Raw genomic sequence first — 14,168 nt, forward strand, 5'->3', positions numbered from 1 at the left:
AATAGATAGTTAAACAGAGCGGATTTATTAAATATTAAAAAAGTATTTAAGGATTTATACTAAGGGCTTGTTAAATAAGTAGGTAGCGTAATTAGAAGAGGCTAAGTTTATATATAATAATAGTTAATATTTTATTATAAAAGTGTCCCCGTATATAGTATTATATAGCTATTACTTTAGGTATATTAAATATATACTTAATTATAAGGCTATAGTTTAGGGAGTTTAGGAAAGGGTTTAGAAAATTAGGGAGATTAGGGCCTAGGCTATATAAGCGTGGGTATAAGTTTTTAAGAGCTAAGTAATAGTAGTAATAGCGGCTTTAGTATATGTTTTTAAAGTTTAATAATTAATAATAGTAGTTTACTTAGTAAGTAAGAAGTGGGGAGGCTTTATACGCGTATTTAGCTAATTATTTAGAGTAAGGTTATTAACTTTATTAATATTATAATAAGTAAGAAGGAGGTAGTTAAAGTTATATAGAGTCTTATATATATTAATAGTAGCGGTTCGTAGAGCGTTTATTACCTAGTTATTATTAAAAGTTATAATAAGAGGTATAACGGGAGCTATAATAAGAGGTATAATAAGAGCTATAATAAGAAGTATAACGGGAGTTATAATAGGAGGTATAATAGGAGCTATAATAAGAGGTATAATAGGAGTTATAATAGGAGTTATAATAAGAAGCGGAATAAGAAATAAAGTAGGGGGCGTAATATTATTATTATTAATAATAAGTTAGGGACGGGGGACGTTATTTAAAGCAATACTTTTATAGTTTTAGTTAAGCTAAGGGACCTTAGTGATATTAATATTTATAAAGAACTTATTAATATTAAATTATTTATTATAACTTACGGTTTTAATTTTAATATAAATAATAACCTTATTAAGCTATTATAAAGCTTTTATTTAGAGCGGGAGGAGCATAATATTAGCTTTATTAAGATTTAGAGTAATATAATTAAGGATTAGGGTACTTTTATTTATATTAAAAAGAGCGTTATAAGTAGAGGTTAGTAAGTTATTAATATTAAAGTAGTAGTACTTATTACGACGCTAAAAAGGAGAATTTTTTAAGTTATTACTAAGCTCTTTAGATTTAGTATTTTTATACTAGGACTTATTAAATTTAAACCCGAAGTTATTTTATTTATTATTATTATTAGGAATATAGTTAGTAATAAGAATATGCTTCTTAGTAAGAGTTTAAGTCTCGGGATTATAAGAAATAAGAGTAGCGCTATATATAGTAATAATATAAGTAAGTATTTTATTTATTAAGAACTTAGTAATATATTTATAAAAAATAGGGAAAGTAAGAAACCTTTAGATATATATAATAATAATACTTTTAAGAGTCTTTTTAGAATACTAAGTTAGAGTATTAAGGTTATTTTATAGAGCGGTTATATAGTTATTATTACGAAAGTAAGCTAGCTAGAGGTAATTAAGGTAGGAAATAATTTTAGTTTTATTATTAGTATTAAGGATATTAATTTAAAAAGAGAAATTTAAGTTAGTAAGAAGAAAATTTACTAAACGATTACTAACGACTTATTATAATTAAGATTAATAAGTTTAAATACTCGTAATTAGTAGCGAGCTTTTAGAGAGTAGCCTATTTAAAATAGACTTTTTTATTTTATTATTTATTGATAGGTTAGTAATATAAGTAGCGACTTTTCTTTATATATTAATAATATAACTAAAGGTATAGAGAACGCGGTTACGTTTATAAGAGTTAAAGTTATTTTACTTTTTAATATTAAAAACTTTATAAGGGTATTTTAAGTAAACTAAGTAGCGCTATATAGCTTTTTAAGAACTTAAGAGATATCGTTAGTTAATATTTTAGTAACGGATTAATAAGGATTTAACGACTTATAGTAAAATACTTTTTTTTATTAATTTAATAAATAATATATGTCACGGCAGTGGGCATTAGGGCCCTATAGGCCCTGTGGCTCAGCCTTAGGCTACGAGGCTAAGCTCCTAGTAGTTACGTAACGAGCTAGACCGCTAGGCCTAAAGGGCTAGCCCGCTAGCTTCTACTTACTATTCTATTTTTTCCCTCTTTACGTTAAGTCTTTAGTTAATTAGGTTAATATAATAGCGTTTTAACCTACTTCGAGTTCCCTTTCGTAATACTACTTAACGTTACTTAATTAACTATTCTCTAAAAATAGAATAATAATATCTTAATTAATTAACTACTAACTACTCTTACTAAAAAAGCGTATAAGAGAGCCGAGTAATAGCTAATTAAATTAATCGCGCGTAAATAGTATAATTAATACCCTTTAAATATATACCCCCTTTATTAGATATAATAATTAGAAAATATAGTTAAAGAGGCTAGGTCTCCCTTCGTACTAACGGCTTCTAATAAAGTCGCTACTTTTACGAGTCTTAATAGAGCGTTATAGGCCCTAATAAAGGCGCTAAGCTCTTAGTTATTAACTTTAAAGTCGCGCTATGTAACTAATTAATAAAACGCTTCTTACCCTTTATTACTTAGGCTAATTACTTAGCGTACTTTAATAACGTAACTAACTAGCTTACTTTACTTATTTATATCTATAATAATATCCTCTTTAAAAAGAATACTAAGTAGTATATCGACCTCGACCTTATTAAAAAGCTATATTTTAAAAACAACGGGAAGACCCTGCTTAAGTAGATCGAATAATAGCTAAAGATACGTATTACTTAATACTAATTAGAGCAGGTCCTAGCTTTTATTATTAGCTAGCTAAGTAATAGTACTAAGTACTTATATATAATAACTTATAAAAACCTCGACTTTATATATATTATTATTATAGAGCTCCGTATTATAAAAAAAAGCCCTTACCTAAGCCTATATTAATAATATAATTATAGTTAAAAGGCTAGAGTAATTAGAGAACGGCTCCTAAGCTAGCTCTATTTAGGATATTACTACCCTTAGTGCGCTAAAGTAGTAATTAGTACGACTAGAGACGTAGGGTAGCCGTAAGACCACTCTAGCCTCGTCCTATCCTATTACCTACGGCTTTTAAAAAATACTTAATATACTTATCTTTATAAGTAATAATACTAACCTTAAGTTTAATTACTAGTTTTAGCGTATTATAAAGCGCTTAGAAAATACTAATTATAATACGGATAAGTACTATTTAGAATATATTATTAATAAAATTAGAAATAGCGCTATAGAATTTATATACTTAATACTAACCTCTAATAAGATTACTACGGCTAAGTAACTATTTTACGAGCTTAAGTCGGCTTATACTAGCCTAACCGCTATAAATAACGCTAGCTATAAGCTAAATATACTCGTAATTATACTTAAAAGCGTTTATTAAAAGCGCTCTATATTCGCTAAGCTCGCGCGTATTAATAAGCTTTTAAAGTTTTAATAAAAGCGCCGTTTTTATAATAAGCTACTTATATATTTTCGTAACTAAGCTATATCGAAGTACCTAAATAATACGGCTACTTTTTAAAAATATACTAAATACGTTATTTAGCTAGTTAACGTAATATAGCCCCTTTTTATAGAGGACCGCCTAGTTAAGGCTTCTAGCTAGACTTACTAAACCTCGGGTAGAAGTAATAAAAATAATAAAAATTACGGAAATAATAGAGGTACTAGGGGTACTAAATAGGACCGAGGTCGCACCTCTACTCGCAAAATAATCCCTAAAGCCCTATATTAAAAACTTAAAAATAGTAACGCTTATTTTATTTATAATAATACCGGATATATTTCTAAGGACTATTTTAAAAAGCCGAAAACTATTATAGCTACTATTAATACTACTACGGGCTTTATTAAAATAGAGTCGGGTTCGGAAAACTAGAACCCCTAATAAAAGTAAACTCCTAGCTAGGGGATACGTATAAAAAGGATAGAAAATTAGTAATTAATTTAGTAAATTTATAAGATTTTATAAGGGGCTAGCCCCTTAAAATAGAGCTTATATTAGTATTTAATAAATATAGAATTCGCTTAAGAGCCTTATTTAATACGGGAGCTAATAAGTACGGATTTATAAATAACTACGTAACCCCTTTATTATAATAATTCTACGCAGCCCTATTTTATAAATTACTATACTTAATCCTTATTATTAAGTTTAATAAAGAGCGATTAGATAATACTAGTGTAATATAAACCGCTAATTTATATATTAATTAATAGGTCTTTTTAAAAGTACCCCTCTTTTAGCTTAATATGGGCCGCTACGACTTAATCCTAGGGTAGAAATAGTTCGAATATTACGGGGTAAACCCTAATGTTTACTACCGACGGCTAATATAGCCTAAGGACTTATTATTATAAAAAACGCCCTTTATTATTATTAAAGATATTAAGGACCTATATACCCCGGAAGTTATTAATATATAATACTAAATCGACGCCGACCGCTAGTAGGACCTATTTAAAATAGATATAACCTATTATAACTAAAAGCTCTAATAATAGCGGGCGAAGGGTATACTAATTAGGATAGCATTATGCCCACTAAAAATAACGGCTTACTAAATATAATAGTTAAACGAGGCTAAGAATACGAAGAAAATAGAACGCGCCCTTAATAATATTAATATCGCCCCCGTAGAGAGGGCTAGGTAGTAAAAACTATACTTAATAATAATATAAATAAATATTACTTTTATTAGCGCTCCCGATTTTAAAAAGAACCTAAGGTAGAACGACGTCGAGATAGGCTCTATATTATTTTATAAGCTTAACTATATTATAAAGGATAAAAAAAAAAGCAAACCCCTTATATAACGATAACTAAGTTACTCGCAACTTTATAATAACGAACTTACTAAAGTATTTACGGCCTTAGACTAACGTTTTTAATAAAGCGGCTAGTAATATATTAGTACTTTATAAGCCGTATAACTATAAGATTAAGCTCTTAAATAGTAATAAGGAGAAGCTAACTTATTACCCTTTATATAAGTAGTTAGTACCGGAGCTAGAGGCTATAAGAGCCTATTTACTAGAGTACTTATAAAAAGGATTTATCGAGCTAAGTAATACTCCTTTTATATTACCGACGCTATTTATAAAAAAGTATAATAATAATTTGCGCTTTTATATTAACTTCTATAAGCTTAATAAGGTTATAAAAAAAGACCGCTATTTATTACTATTTATTAATAAGACCCTCGCGCGGCTAAGTAAAATAAAAGTATTTATTAAACTAAATATTAAATAGGCTTTTTATTATATTTACCTCGACCTAGCCTCTAAGGACTTAATAACGTTTAGAACCTATTACGGGGTATATAAGTATAAAGTAATACTTTTTAAGCTTTATAACGAGCTTATTACGTACTAACGATATATAAATAAAACATTAATAAAGTACTTAGATAACTTCTATATAATATATATAAATACTATCTTAATCTTCTTAAACGACCCCCTTTAGTACTAAGAGTACGTTATTAAAGTACTAAACTACTTATAAAAAGTAGGCTTATAAGTAAATATTAAGAAGTATAAATTTAGCGTTATTTTTATAAAGTACCTAGGCTTCGTAGTTTTTATAAAAAGTATATAGCTTAATAAGGAGAAAGTCTTTATAATTAAAGACCAAAAGCTACTTATATTACTTAAGGGTATTTAGTCTTTCTTTAGGTTCTATAACTTTTATAAGAGATTTATAAAGGACTATAACCGCCTAGCTAGGCCCCTTATAAAGCTAATAAGTAAGGGAGTTTTTTTTAACTTTAGCGCCGACTATAAGACGGCCTTTGAGGCTATAAAGCTAGCGCTAACGTCGGTACTTATTTTTTATTATTTTAAACTAAAGCTACTAACGTAGTTAAAAACCGATATTTTTAACTTAATATACGCTAGAGCGTTACTATAATAATAAGAGGATAATAAGTTATAATACTTAATAGCTTTTTATTTAAAAACGATAAGTAATATAGAGCTTAACTATGCTATTTATAATAAGGAAATATTAATAATAATACTATATTTAAAAGAATAGCGCGCGGAGCTTATAAACTATAAATATAGGTTTAATGTTATTATAAATTATTAATTACTACTATTTCTTATAACTAAGCGCCTACTTAACTTATAATAAGCCCGCTAAGCTAGTACGCTAGCGGACTTTAATTTTTAAATTTATTATTACTTAGAGAAGGAGAACGTACTAACTAACGCCCTTTTATAAAAAACGGAGGATATTCGTACTTAGTAAGTACTAAAAGAGGCTAATAAGACCTAAGTCCTCTTATTACTAAAATTACTATCCTTTAATATTATAACAGAGCTATAAGCATTATTAAGCGCCGTAGTTAGTTAACTATAGTTTATAATTAGCTCGCTCTTATTAAAAAACGAGCTCTAAGGGTACTTATTAATAAAGAAGATTTTAAAGCTTAATAAAAACCTTATTATAGCGTCCCTTGTATTAATATAAATATTAATAACTAAAGGGTGCGAGCACTAGTTTATTTAAAATAACGGATTATTAATAATAAACGGGAAGCTCGTAATACTTAAAAAAGAGAACTTTTATATTATAATTATCCGCGAGGTCTATAAGCAAAAGCTCCTCGCCTACCTAGGGCATAATAAGGTTATAAAAATAATTAAATAGTAATACTACTAGCCGGGCCTAATAGCAAATACTTACTAATATATATAGAACTATTATATTTATTATTAATTATAAAAGCCGCGCGATAAGCCCCCGGGGGAGCTAAGGCCACTTCTAATACCTAACTACCCGTAGTAGTATATTTTTACTAACTTTATAACTATCCTTATTAATTAAAAAGGATTTAATAATATTTAAGTAATAATAAACTACTTAAGTAAGAGGGCGATATTTATTCCTTATTATAAAACTACTATAATAAAGGATATAAGCCGGATATTTTACGAACGAGTACTATTTATCTTTAGCTTATTAGAAACTATTATATTAAACTAAGGCCCCTAATTTATTTCCGACTTTTAAGGGGAGCTTTATAAGATTTATAGGGTTAAGCTATAGCTATTAACGGCCGACTACCCCTAAATAGACGGCTAAATAAAAGTACTAAACTAATATATCCTATAATAGTTAAGACTATTAGTTAACTAGTATTAAAATAACTAGAGCGATATACTACTTATAGTCGACTTTACTTATATTACTTAGCTTAATAAGACTATAGGGCTATTATTATATAAAGTAGAATTCGGTCGTTAGCTACGGCTCTTTTTTAACTCATCTAAGTAAACTTATTAATTCGGCTTTATAAAAAAGAAGCTAAACCGTACTAATACGTAATATATAGCCTAGGGAATATATAAGGCCTAAGAGACCACTAGGGGTAATATAAAAGTCGCTTAAGTACGATATAAGAGGTATACTAACTACTATTAGCGCCCGGACGACTTAAAGCTAAGGGACTAGGTTTTTATTAATACCTCGTATTAAAAGTTTATTAACGTAAATAAACTATAATAACTATAAGCCGGGCTATAGCCTATTATTAGTACCGGATAGGGGGGTATATAAATTATAGAATTATTAATAAGTAGCCGGGTATACCCGGTTTTTTACCTAAATAAGCTAAAAAAGGCTACTAACGACTTACTACTTAAGTAAAACTAAGACCCGCTACTATTAATTATTAAGAATAATAACGAACTAGAGTACGAGGTCTTAGAGGTCGTTAAATTACGCTTATATAAGGGAAAACTATAGTACTAAATAGATTAAAAAGGATATAATACGGACCTAACTTAATACAATACAAAGAGCTTTAAGTATATACTAGCGGCGCTCTAAGCGTTCTATTACTAATACTTAATTACTAAGGGCCTGCTACGGAATATAAATATATAAATAAAAGCCGCTACGGTTAGTAATTTACTATTACTAAAGGACGACGATAATATAATAGCGGTAATTACGGCTATAAATTTACTAAAATAAGGGGTAATTTAGAGGTTTATTTTTAGCACTACGAATAGCGCCCTTTAGTATAGAGGGGGGGGTAATGTTATAGTAGTAGGTATTAGGGCCCTGTGGGCCCTGTGGCTTAGCCTTAGGCTGCGAGGCTAAGCTCTTAGTAATTACGTAACGAGCTAGACCGCTAGGCCCAAAGGGCTAGCCCGCTAGCTTCTACTTACTATTCTGTTTTTTCCCTCTTTACGTTAAGTCTTTAGTTAATTAGGTTAATATAGTAGCGTTCCGACCTGCCTCGAGTTCCCTTTCGTGATATATACTTAGTAACATAAGCGCTAGTAATATAAACGAGCTTATTAATATTATAATATATATTAGTTAAGTAGCGTATATAAGGAGTATTATTATAGAGATTATAAAAGCCCTTTTTAAAATTATATTTTATATTAAATATATCCTAGATACGTAAAATAATAAATATTTTAATAAATACTTAGTAATAGTATAATAAGAGAGTTATAATTAGGAAATAATATAGAATTAGAATATTATAAAAAGAAAAGTATAGTTATATAGAAAAGAATTTATAGAACGGTTATTAAATAGATAGAGGGAAGAAAAAGTAAATACGTAACTAGTAACGGGGAAACTTTTTTTATTATATTTAATAGCTTAGTAATAATAATAACCGCGAGGTTAGGCAGGCTCTTATATATTATAATAATTAAAATATTTTATTATAAATATATATTACTAACTTAGTAACTAGTTAGTGCGCTATTACTAAATAATAATAATAAATTATTTGTTAAATAAAGAGATAGGAGTAATACCTTATTTTTAAGTAAAAAAGGATATTATTAACGCTTTATAGAATTTATTACGAATAACGACGTTAATAGCTTTATTATTAGTATTAAAAGAAGATATTACGTAATAACTTTAGGGACTAAAGTTATATAAGGGGAGAGTAATTATAATAGATTTAGGATATAGTTAGTAATAAGACGTTAATAATTTAGTAATTAGTATACGGATCGTATTATAAAAGAACTTTTTAAAAAATAGAGCCTTTATGAAGGACTTTATAAGCTTTAGTTTTATAATATATTTATATTTATATTATAGCCTCGCTAGTTAAGTACTTATAGCCTAATCTCTTATAAAAAATAGGTTACTTATTTCTAAATAATAATACTAGCTTATTAATAAGCTATTAAAACTATAATTCTAACGATCCCTTAACGAGGGAGAGGGTAAAATAGAAGAAAAAATAGGTAACTTATAAAAAGGGTTAAGGTTAAATAGTACGGAATTCGAGGGTAGGGTAGTGTTTATATATACTACGGTAATCCTTTAGTAATATAAAACGATGGAGTTAAATAGTGGTCTTTCTCTACTCTGTTTACTTATAACCCGCGCGGGATGATGGTGTTATTGAGCGCCCTACAAACGCTAATGCAACGCGTCGGCTCGAGTATCCTTCCCTGGTTCCCCGTCTCTAGTGACCGAAGCCGAAGAAAGTTCCAAGAAGCCGGCCGAGTGAGTTAGGTGTTCTCCAGACCCGCCGACCGGCTCCAACCGAACATAATCTTCAGAGAGCGAGAGTCTGACAATCTGGGAGGAATTAGGCTACATTTTACTACTTAATGACTCACCGTCACGACATTCCTTCAAAGTGCACTTTCTTAACTTAAAACTGAACTCCAATCCTCTCATTCAAACTGACAGTACTCCCTGTGTTCTTCCCACCGGGCTTTGACTAAGGATTCAAAAAGACAGTTCACCACTTTGATTGGGCGCGCAAGAGGTAGTGTCAGCACAATGTCAAGAGCCAAAGTCGAATTGATCCCTTGGGATCCCGAGTCCCCAGACCACGTCACAAGAATGACAGATCAGAGAATAGCATGCGGCTGGGCTTCGGATCTAGTGCCGCAATGGCAGGAGAACCAACGAACCGGATTCAAGTGCATCTACTGGCTTGTAAGTCTATGCTTTCACAAAGGGGGTGCTATTCGAGTTGCCAAACACAGCAATTTATTGAGACTGGCGCAACTCTCCTCCATCCCCATATTGAACGTCGTGTTCTATAGCAGTGCATCCACTAACCGCGCTCACAGGTACTTGCAGATGAGGATCCTGAGCGAGAAGCAAGGCTGGCAAAGCACATCGCCGAATACCCCAAAGTCAGTTCAATCCAATCCCATCAAACCTTCTCTCGTGCGTGCATCAATGCTCACATTCGTCCCATAGGAGAAGAATTCCATTCTAGACACAGCAGCATCTATCAGCGCAACCCCGCGAACCCCAACAGGCGCGTCCTTCCACCCTGTCGGCCACATCTCTCTCGACATCGACAACCCCGCCGCGGCGCCCCTCAATCTTCCGATCCCCAAGGAAAACGTCTACTGGATCAAGAGCCTTTACGTTTCATTCGCACTGCAGAGCTGCGGTATCGCCAGGGCCGCCATGGACTTGGTCGAGAGCATGGCCACCAGTGAGCCGCTCTGCGCAAGGACGCTCATGTTGGATACGGTCTCTAAGGAGGACCAGTTGAGAAAGGAGTCCATGGTTGTGGCGCAGGGAAGACTTCCGCCGGTGAGTTGACTCTGCTTCCTTTAACATCGTTGCGAGTTGTAGACGACTGACATAATGGTTTCACGTAGACGCCGACGCATGCATGGTATGAAAGGAGAGGATATAAACTGATCCACACCATCAACAACTTTTACGGGTTCCCGGAAAAGGATCCGGATGGCAACTTGCTCATTCGAAGAACGGTGTTCTTACGCAGAGATCTCGTCTAGCGTATTATTCTAGATAGGTACTCGGCGCGTACATGTGAATAGATCTAACTCCGGATACAAATGTCTATAACTTGCAGTAGTGAGCCTTTAGTCGGTCTTTTCAGTGTACCCAGGCGCCCCCTTCCCCTTCATCTGCATGATCGCCTGGCCTCCCGGCTGCCCGCCAATCACGCTCATCTTCATCATCTTCTCATAAAATGGCACAGACTTGTCCCAGCTATCGGTAGCCAACACGCTCTTCCTCAAATACGGCATCGGCTCGAGCACTTCCTGCACGCATCCCACGAGCCATCTTCCTAGGCCCTTGCCTTGGAGCGTGGGGTCAACCCACACGTCCGTGGTGTAGGCAAAGGATACAAAGTCGGTGACGACACGCGCGAAACCGATTAATTGATGATACTCCTTCGTCTCGGTGCCGCTGCTGCCGCTGGATTCTTTTTGAGAAGTGGTGGTGTCGTAGAGGCCGAAGCAGAGTGAGTTTTCCAGCATTTCTCTCACGAAGGACTCTGGTATGGCTTTGGTCCAGTAGACGGCTTCCGACGCGAATGCAGCGTTGAGTTGGGTGACGGAGACGAGAGATGCATCTGTCGAGATGAGGTACGAGTCTCTCGTCCAGCGACGGTTCCGCATTTCGGTGCTGGGTGAGGACATGTTTGAGGCGTGTATATCGGGATGATGTTATTGGCTGAGTGCGTGGGTAGATTGTGTAAATTGCTTGGAGTTGCGCCTTTCGAATGACGAGTCCCACAGTAGGGCGTTATCTTTTGGTCTTTCACGAAAGACGATGAGCAAAGTATGGTATGAATTGTGAAAACTCGGCTAGGCTGAGAGAGAAACTGGCCATGTTATATCTGTATTTGCTATCTACAGAAGGAACTTTGGTGCGTGACTCAACTCGGGTCTCGATCCGGTCCCCGGTATCGACGACGGGAGGGCCCCACATGGGCAGATGGTCTCGGTCAAACTGTAAATACAGGCAAGCCGAGGCCGAGGTGAAGAGGATCCAAGCCGGGAGTTAGAAACTAGTAGGTAACCATCCAAGCAAAGTTGGGGAATCTTCTGCTCTTCAAATCTATCAGAACCTGTAACGAAATCGTCAAGATATCGAGGATGATCATAGGGCACATTAGAAATCAATCCGGCGTATCGGGCGTATCTCAGATCTAGTGTGCTTGAGAGCACGCCATGGGTGCCAAGTGCTTCTGCCACCCAAACATAAGAGAATTAAGCGTGACTCATTGGATTGTACGAATACGAATACGCGCCTCCAACTATAGGAAAAAAGACTTTAAGAAGAAAGCACATTCCCCCAAGTGTCCAGATAGCAAGTATAAATCGTCATACTTGATATCGTGACCGCCGTCGCCTCGGATCATGAGTCCTGTCGCGGCTCCTCTCGCGGCTCCTCTCGCGGCTCCTCTCACGGCTCTTGCCACGGCTCCTATCTTCATAGACTACGTGCTCCTCTGGTGTCAGAAACTTGGTCTCATAATAGGCCTTCTGAAAATGCCACCACACTCGCCAGCCAATCACGATGGCGATAGTTAAGGGCAAGCTGACGGCCCAGTAGATCCAAAACTGTGGCACGACGGTGGGCTCGGCACCGCCGTCATCGTCGCTTGACGATGAAGCTTGCCAGTTGAAAAAGGACATGCTAAAAATTGTCTGTCGAGAAAACTGGTCAGCGATGCTTCGTGAATATATGCCAGCAGTGCTGGGCACCTCAAGAGTCAAGACTAAAGGCAATTCAATGAGGCGGTAAGACTTACGGCTACAAAGGTTGGAGGAAGGAATATCATCGTCACCACTGCCATTGTCTTCATAGCTGTGCTGTCCATTCCGGCTTGCGCTGCGACTTGCCCGGCTTGTGTTGATTGCTGCATATTGAGGCTATTCCCGGCTTGGGCGATGAGATTGTAGAGCTGACGTGCGTCAAACGTTAGCGATGATGGATGACTTCACTCTTGATCCTCACTGCATCGATGTCTTTCGAAAATTCCTTACCACGTTGAATTGTAGTTCCAGCCTGGACTGCATCCTGGTTGCATATGATGAGATAGACTGCGCATCTCGCTCCAGAAGGTCGATGAAGCCGCAGAGCTGCAGATCTGCCTCCGGGGGCGTATGTGCCTCGCGAGGGTGAGCCTTGACATCGTCATTGACACGGCGGAGAAATTTGACGTATTCTTCGTCCCACTCGAGAGTCCCCTTCATATTGATTACATCAGTGGCCGTGGTGCTAATCCGTGCGGTCGTGTGAATCCTCGGCTTCTCGCCCAAGACCATAGCCTTCACTTCTTCCACAATGCGTTGATCCTGGACGGTTCTCCCGGAAAGCCGAGCTGTCTGGGTAACCCCGATAGCCTTTTCAATTTCCGCTGTCATGGAGCTCAGCTGCCTTCTCATGTCCTCTGCTCTGGTCAAATGGCGTCGGAGGAACAAGGTGGGGAGCAGTAGGGGATGAGACAGGAGTCTCCGTGATGACTTGAGTATCTCCTGAATAGCTTCAATGTGAGGTGCAATTGGTTTCTTGGTGAATTTCAACTTGTTGGAGAAGATGTCCCAGCCGTGAATGAAGGCAAGAGTTGTGCGGGTCTCAAAATGGTGGGACATTGCCATGCCTAGATTTCCAAGCTGGAACATCTGAGGCTGTTTTATTGTTAGGACTGGAGCAGTACGTTATCAATTGATCACTCGCATGTACTAGAAATGTTGTTACATTGCCCGTACCTAATGCCTCGAGCGAGGTTAACGACCGACCGCTCAAGTCTCTTTTGTATTTCAGATGAGCGTGTTGGGTTCCTGTGTTCCCCTCCAATATTGGTAGAGACACAGAGGGCAGCCCAATGACGTGTTCGACCGAAAGAAAAGATTTACGGCTCATAGCGAACTCTAGAGGTCGAAATCCTAAACGTTCGCACAGCAGTATACGGACTTGTGCCCTTGGACGGGACTGTCGACCTGCGGGTGAAAATTTGCCCCTTTGACGAAGCCAATCATCAACTTCGAAGTCTTCCAGAGGCCCGGCAAGAATGGGCACCTCTTCAAAATCGCCTTTCGAATAGTTTCTAATCAGCATGGTACCTGCTCTTCAGCGTGGCGCAAAGAGGAAGTTGAGATCATACCGTCCTCCCACGCTTCCAAGTACGCGAGGTGTCCATCTCCTGGAGACCATTGTGACCGGTCTTTCCGCTCCAAAATCTCGCGACGCTCCGAGTCAAACATTTAAAATGACGAGAATGGAGCACTTGATGCACAGGTTAATGCAGTCTGACGTTCATCACGATTGAGGTCAGGACGTAGCCTGATGATAAACTTCAGTCGATGTTACATGTGCATGATGTGAGATTTTGGGACAGGTCAAGGTGCCCTGAATAACGTGCATAATCCCCTACTTCTGGTATCTCGTATCTGCAGAGAAACAATG

General features: G+C 35.8%; 3 protein-coding genes across 3 annotated transcripts; 1 reads left to right on the forward strand and 2 right to left on the reverse strand.

Moving 5' to 3' along the window:
• Positions 1–9,821: 9,821 nt before the first annotated feature.
• Positions 9,822–10,741, forward strand: CLUP02_00526 (uncharacterized protein; the record flags this gene model as incomplete). Its single annotated transcript, XM_049279573.1, has 4 exons — positions 9,822–9,917; positions 10,055–10,120; positions 10,188–10,532; positions 10,601–10,741. The coding sequence occupies 4 exons, from the start codon at positions 9,822–9,824 to the stop codon at positions 10,739–10,741; spliced, it is 648 nt and encodes a 215-aa protein (XP_049135530.1).
• Positions 10,742–10,828: 87 nt separating this feature from the next.
• On the reverse strand, positions 10,829–11,392 carry CLUP02_00527 (acetyltransferase; the record flags this gene model as incomplete). Its single annotated transcript, XM_049279574.1, has 1 exon — positions 10,829–11,392. The coding sequence occupies one exon, from the start codon at positions 11,390–11,392 to the stop codon at positions 10,829–10,831; it is 564 nt and encodes a 187-aa protein (XP_049135531.1).
• A 687-nt stretch (positions 11,393–12,079) lies between these two features.
• On the reverse strand, positions 12,080–13,966 carry CLUP02_00528 (uncharacterized protein; the record flags this gene model as incomplete). Its single annotated transcript, XM_049279575.1, has 5 exons — positions 12,080–12,406; positions 12,511–12,663; positions 12,746–13,362; positions 13,472–13,795; positions 13,867–13,966. 5 exons carry the CDS (start codon positions 13,964–13,966, stop codon positions 12,080–12,082), a joined length of 1,521 nt encoding a protein of 506 aa, XP_049135532.1.
• Between the last annotated feature and the right edge of the window lie 202 nt (positions 13,967–14,168).

The sequence above is a fragment of the Colletotrichum lupini genome, chromosome 1 (assembly GCF_023278565.1).
Source record: "Colletotrichum lupini chromosome 1, complete sequence".
NCBI lineage: Eukaryota > Fungi > Ascomycota > Sordariomycetes > Glomerellales > Glomerellaceae > Colletotrichum > Colletotrichum lupini.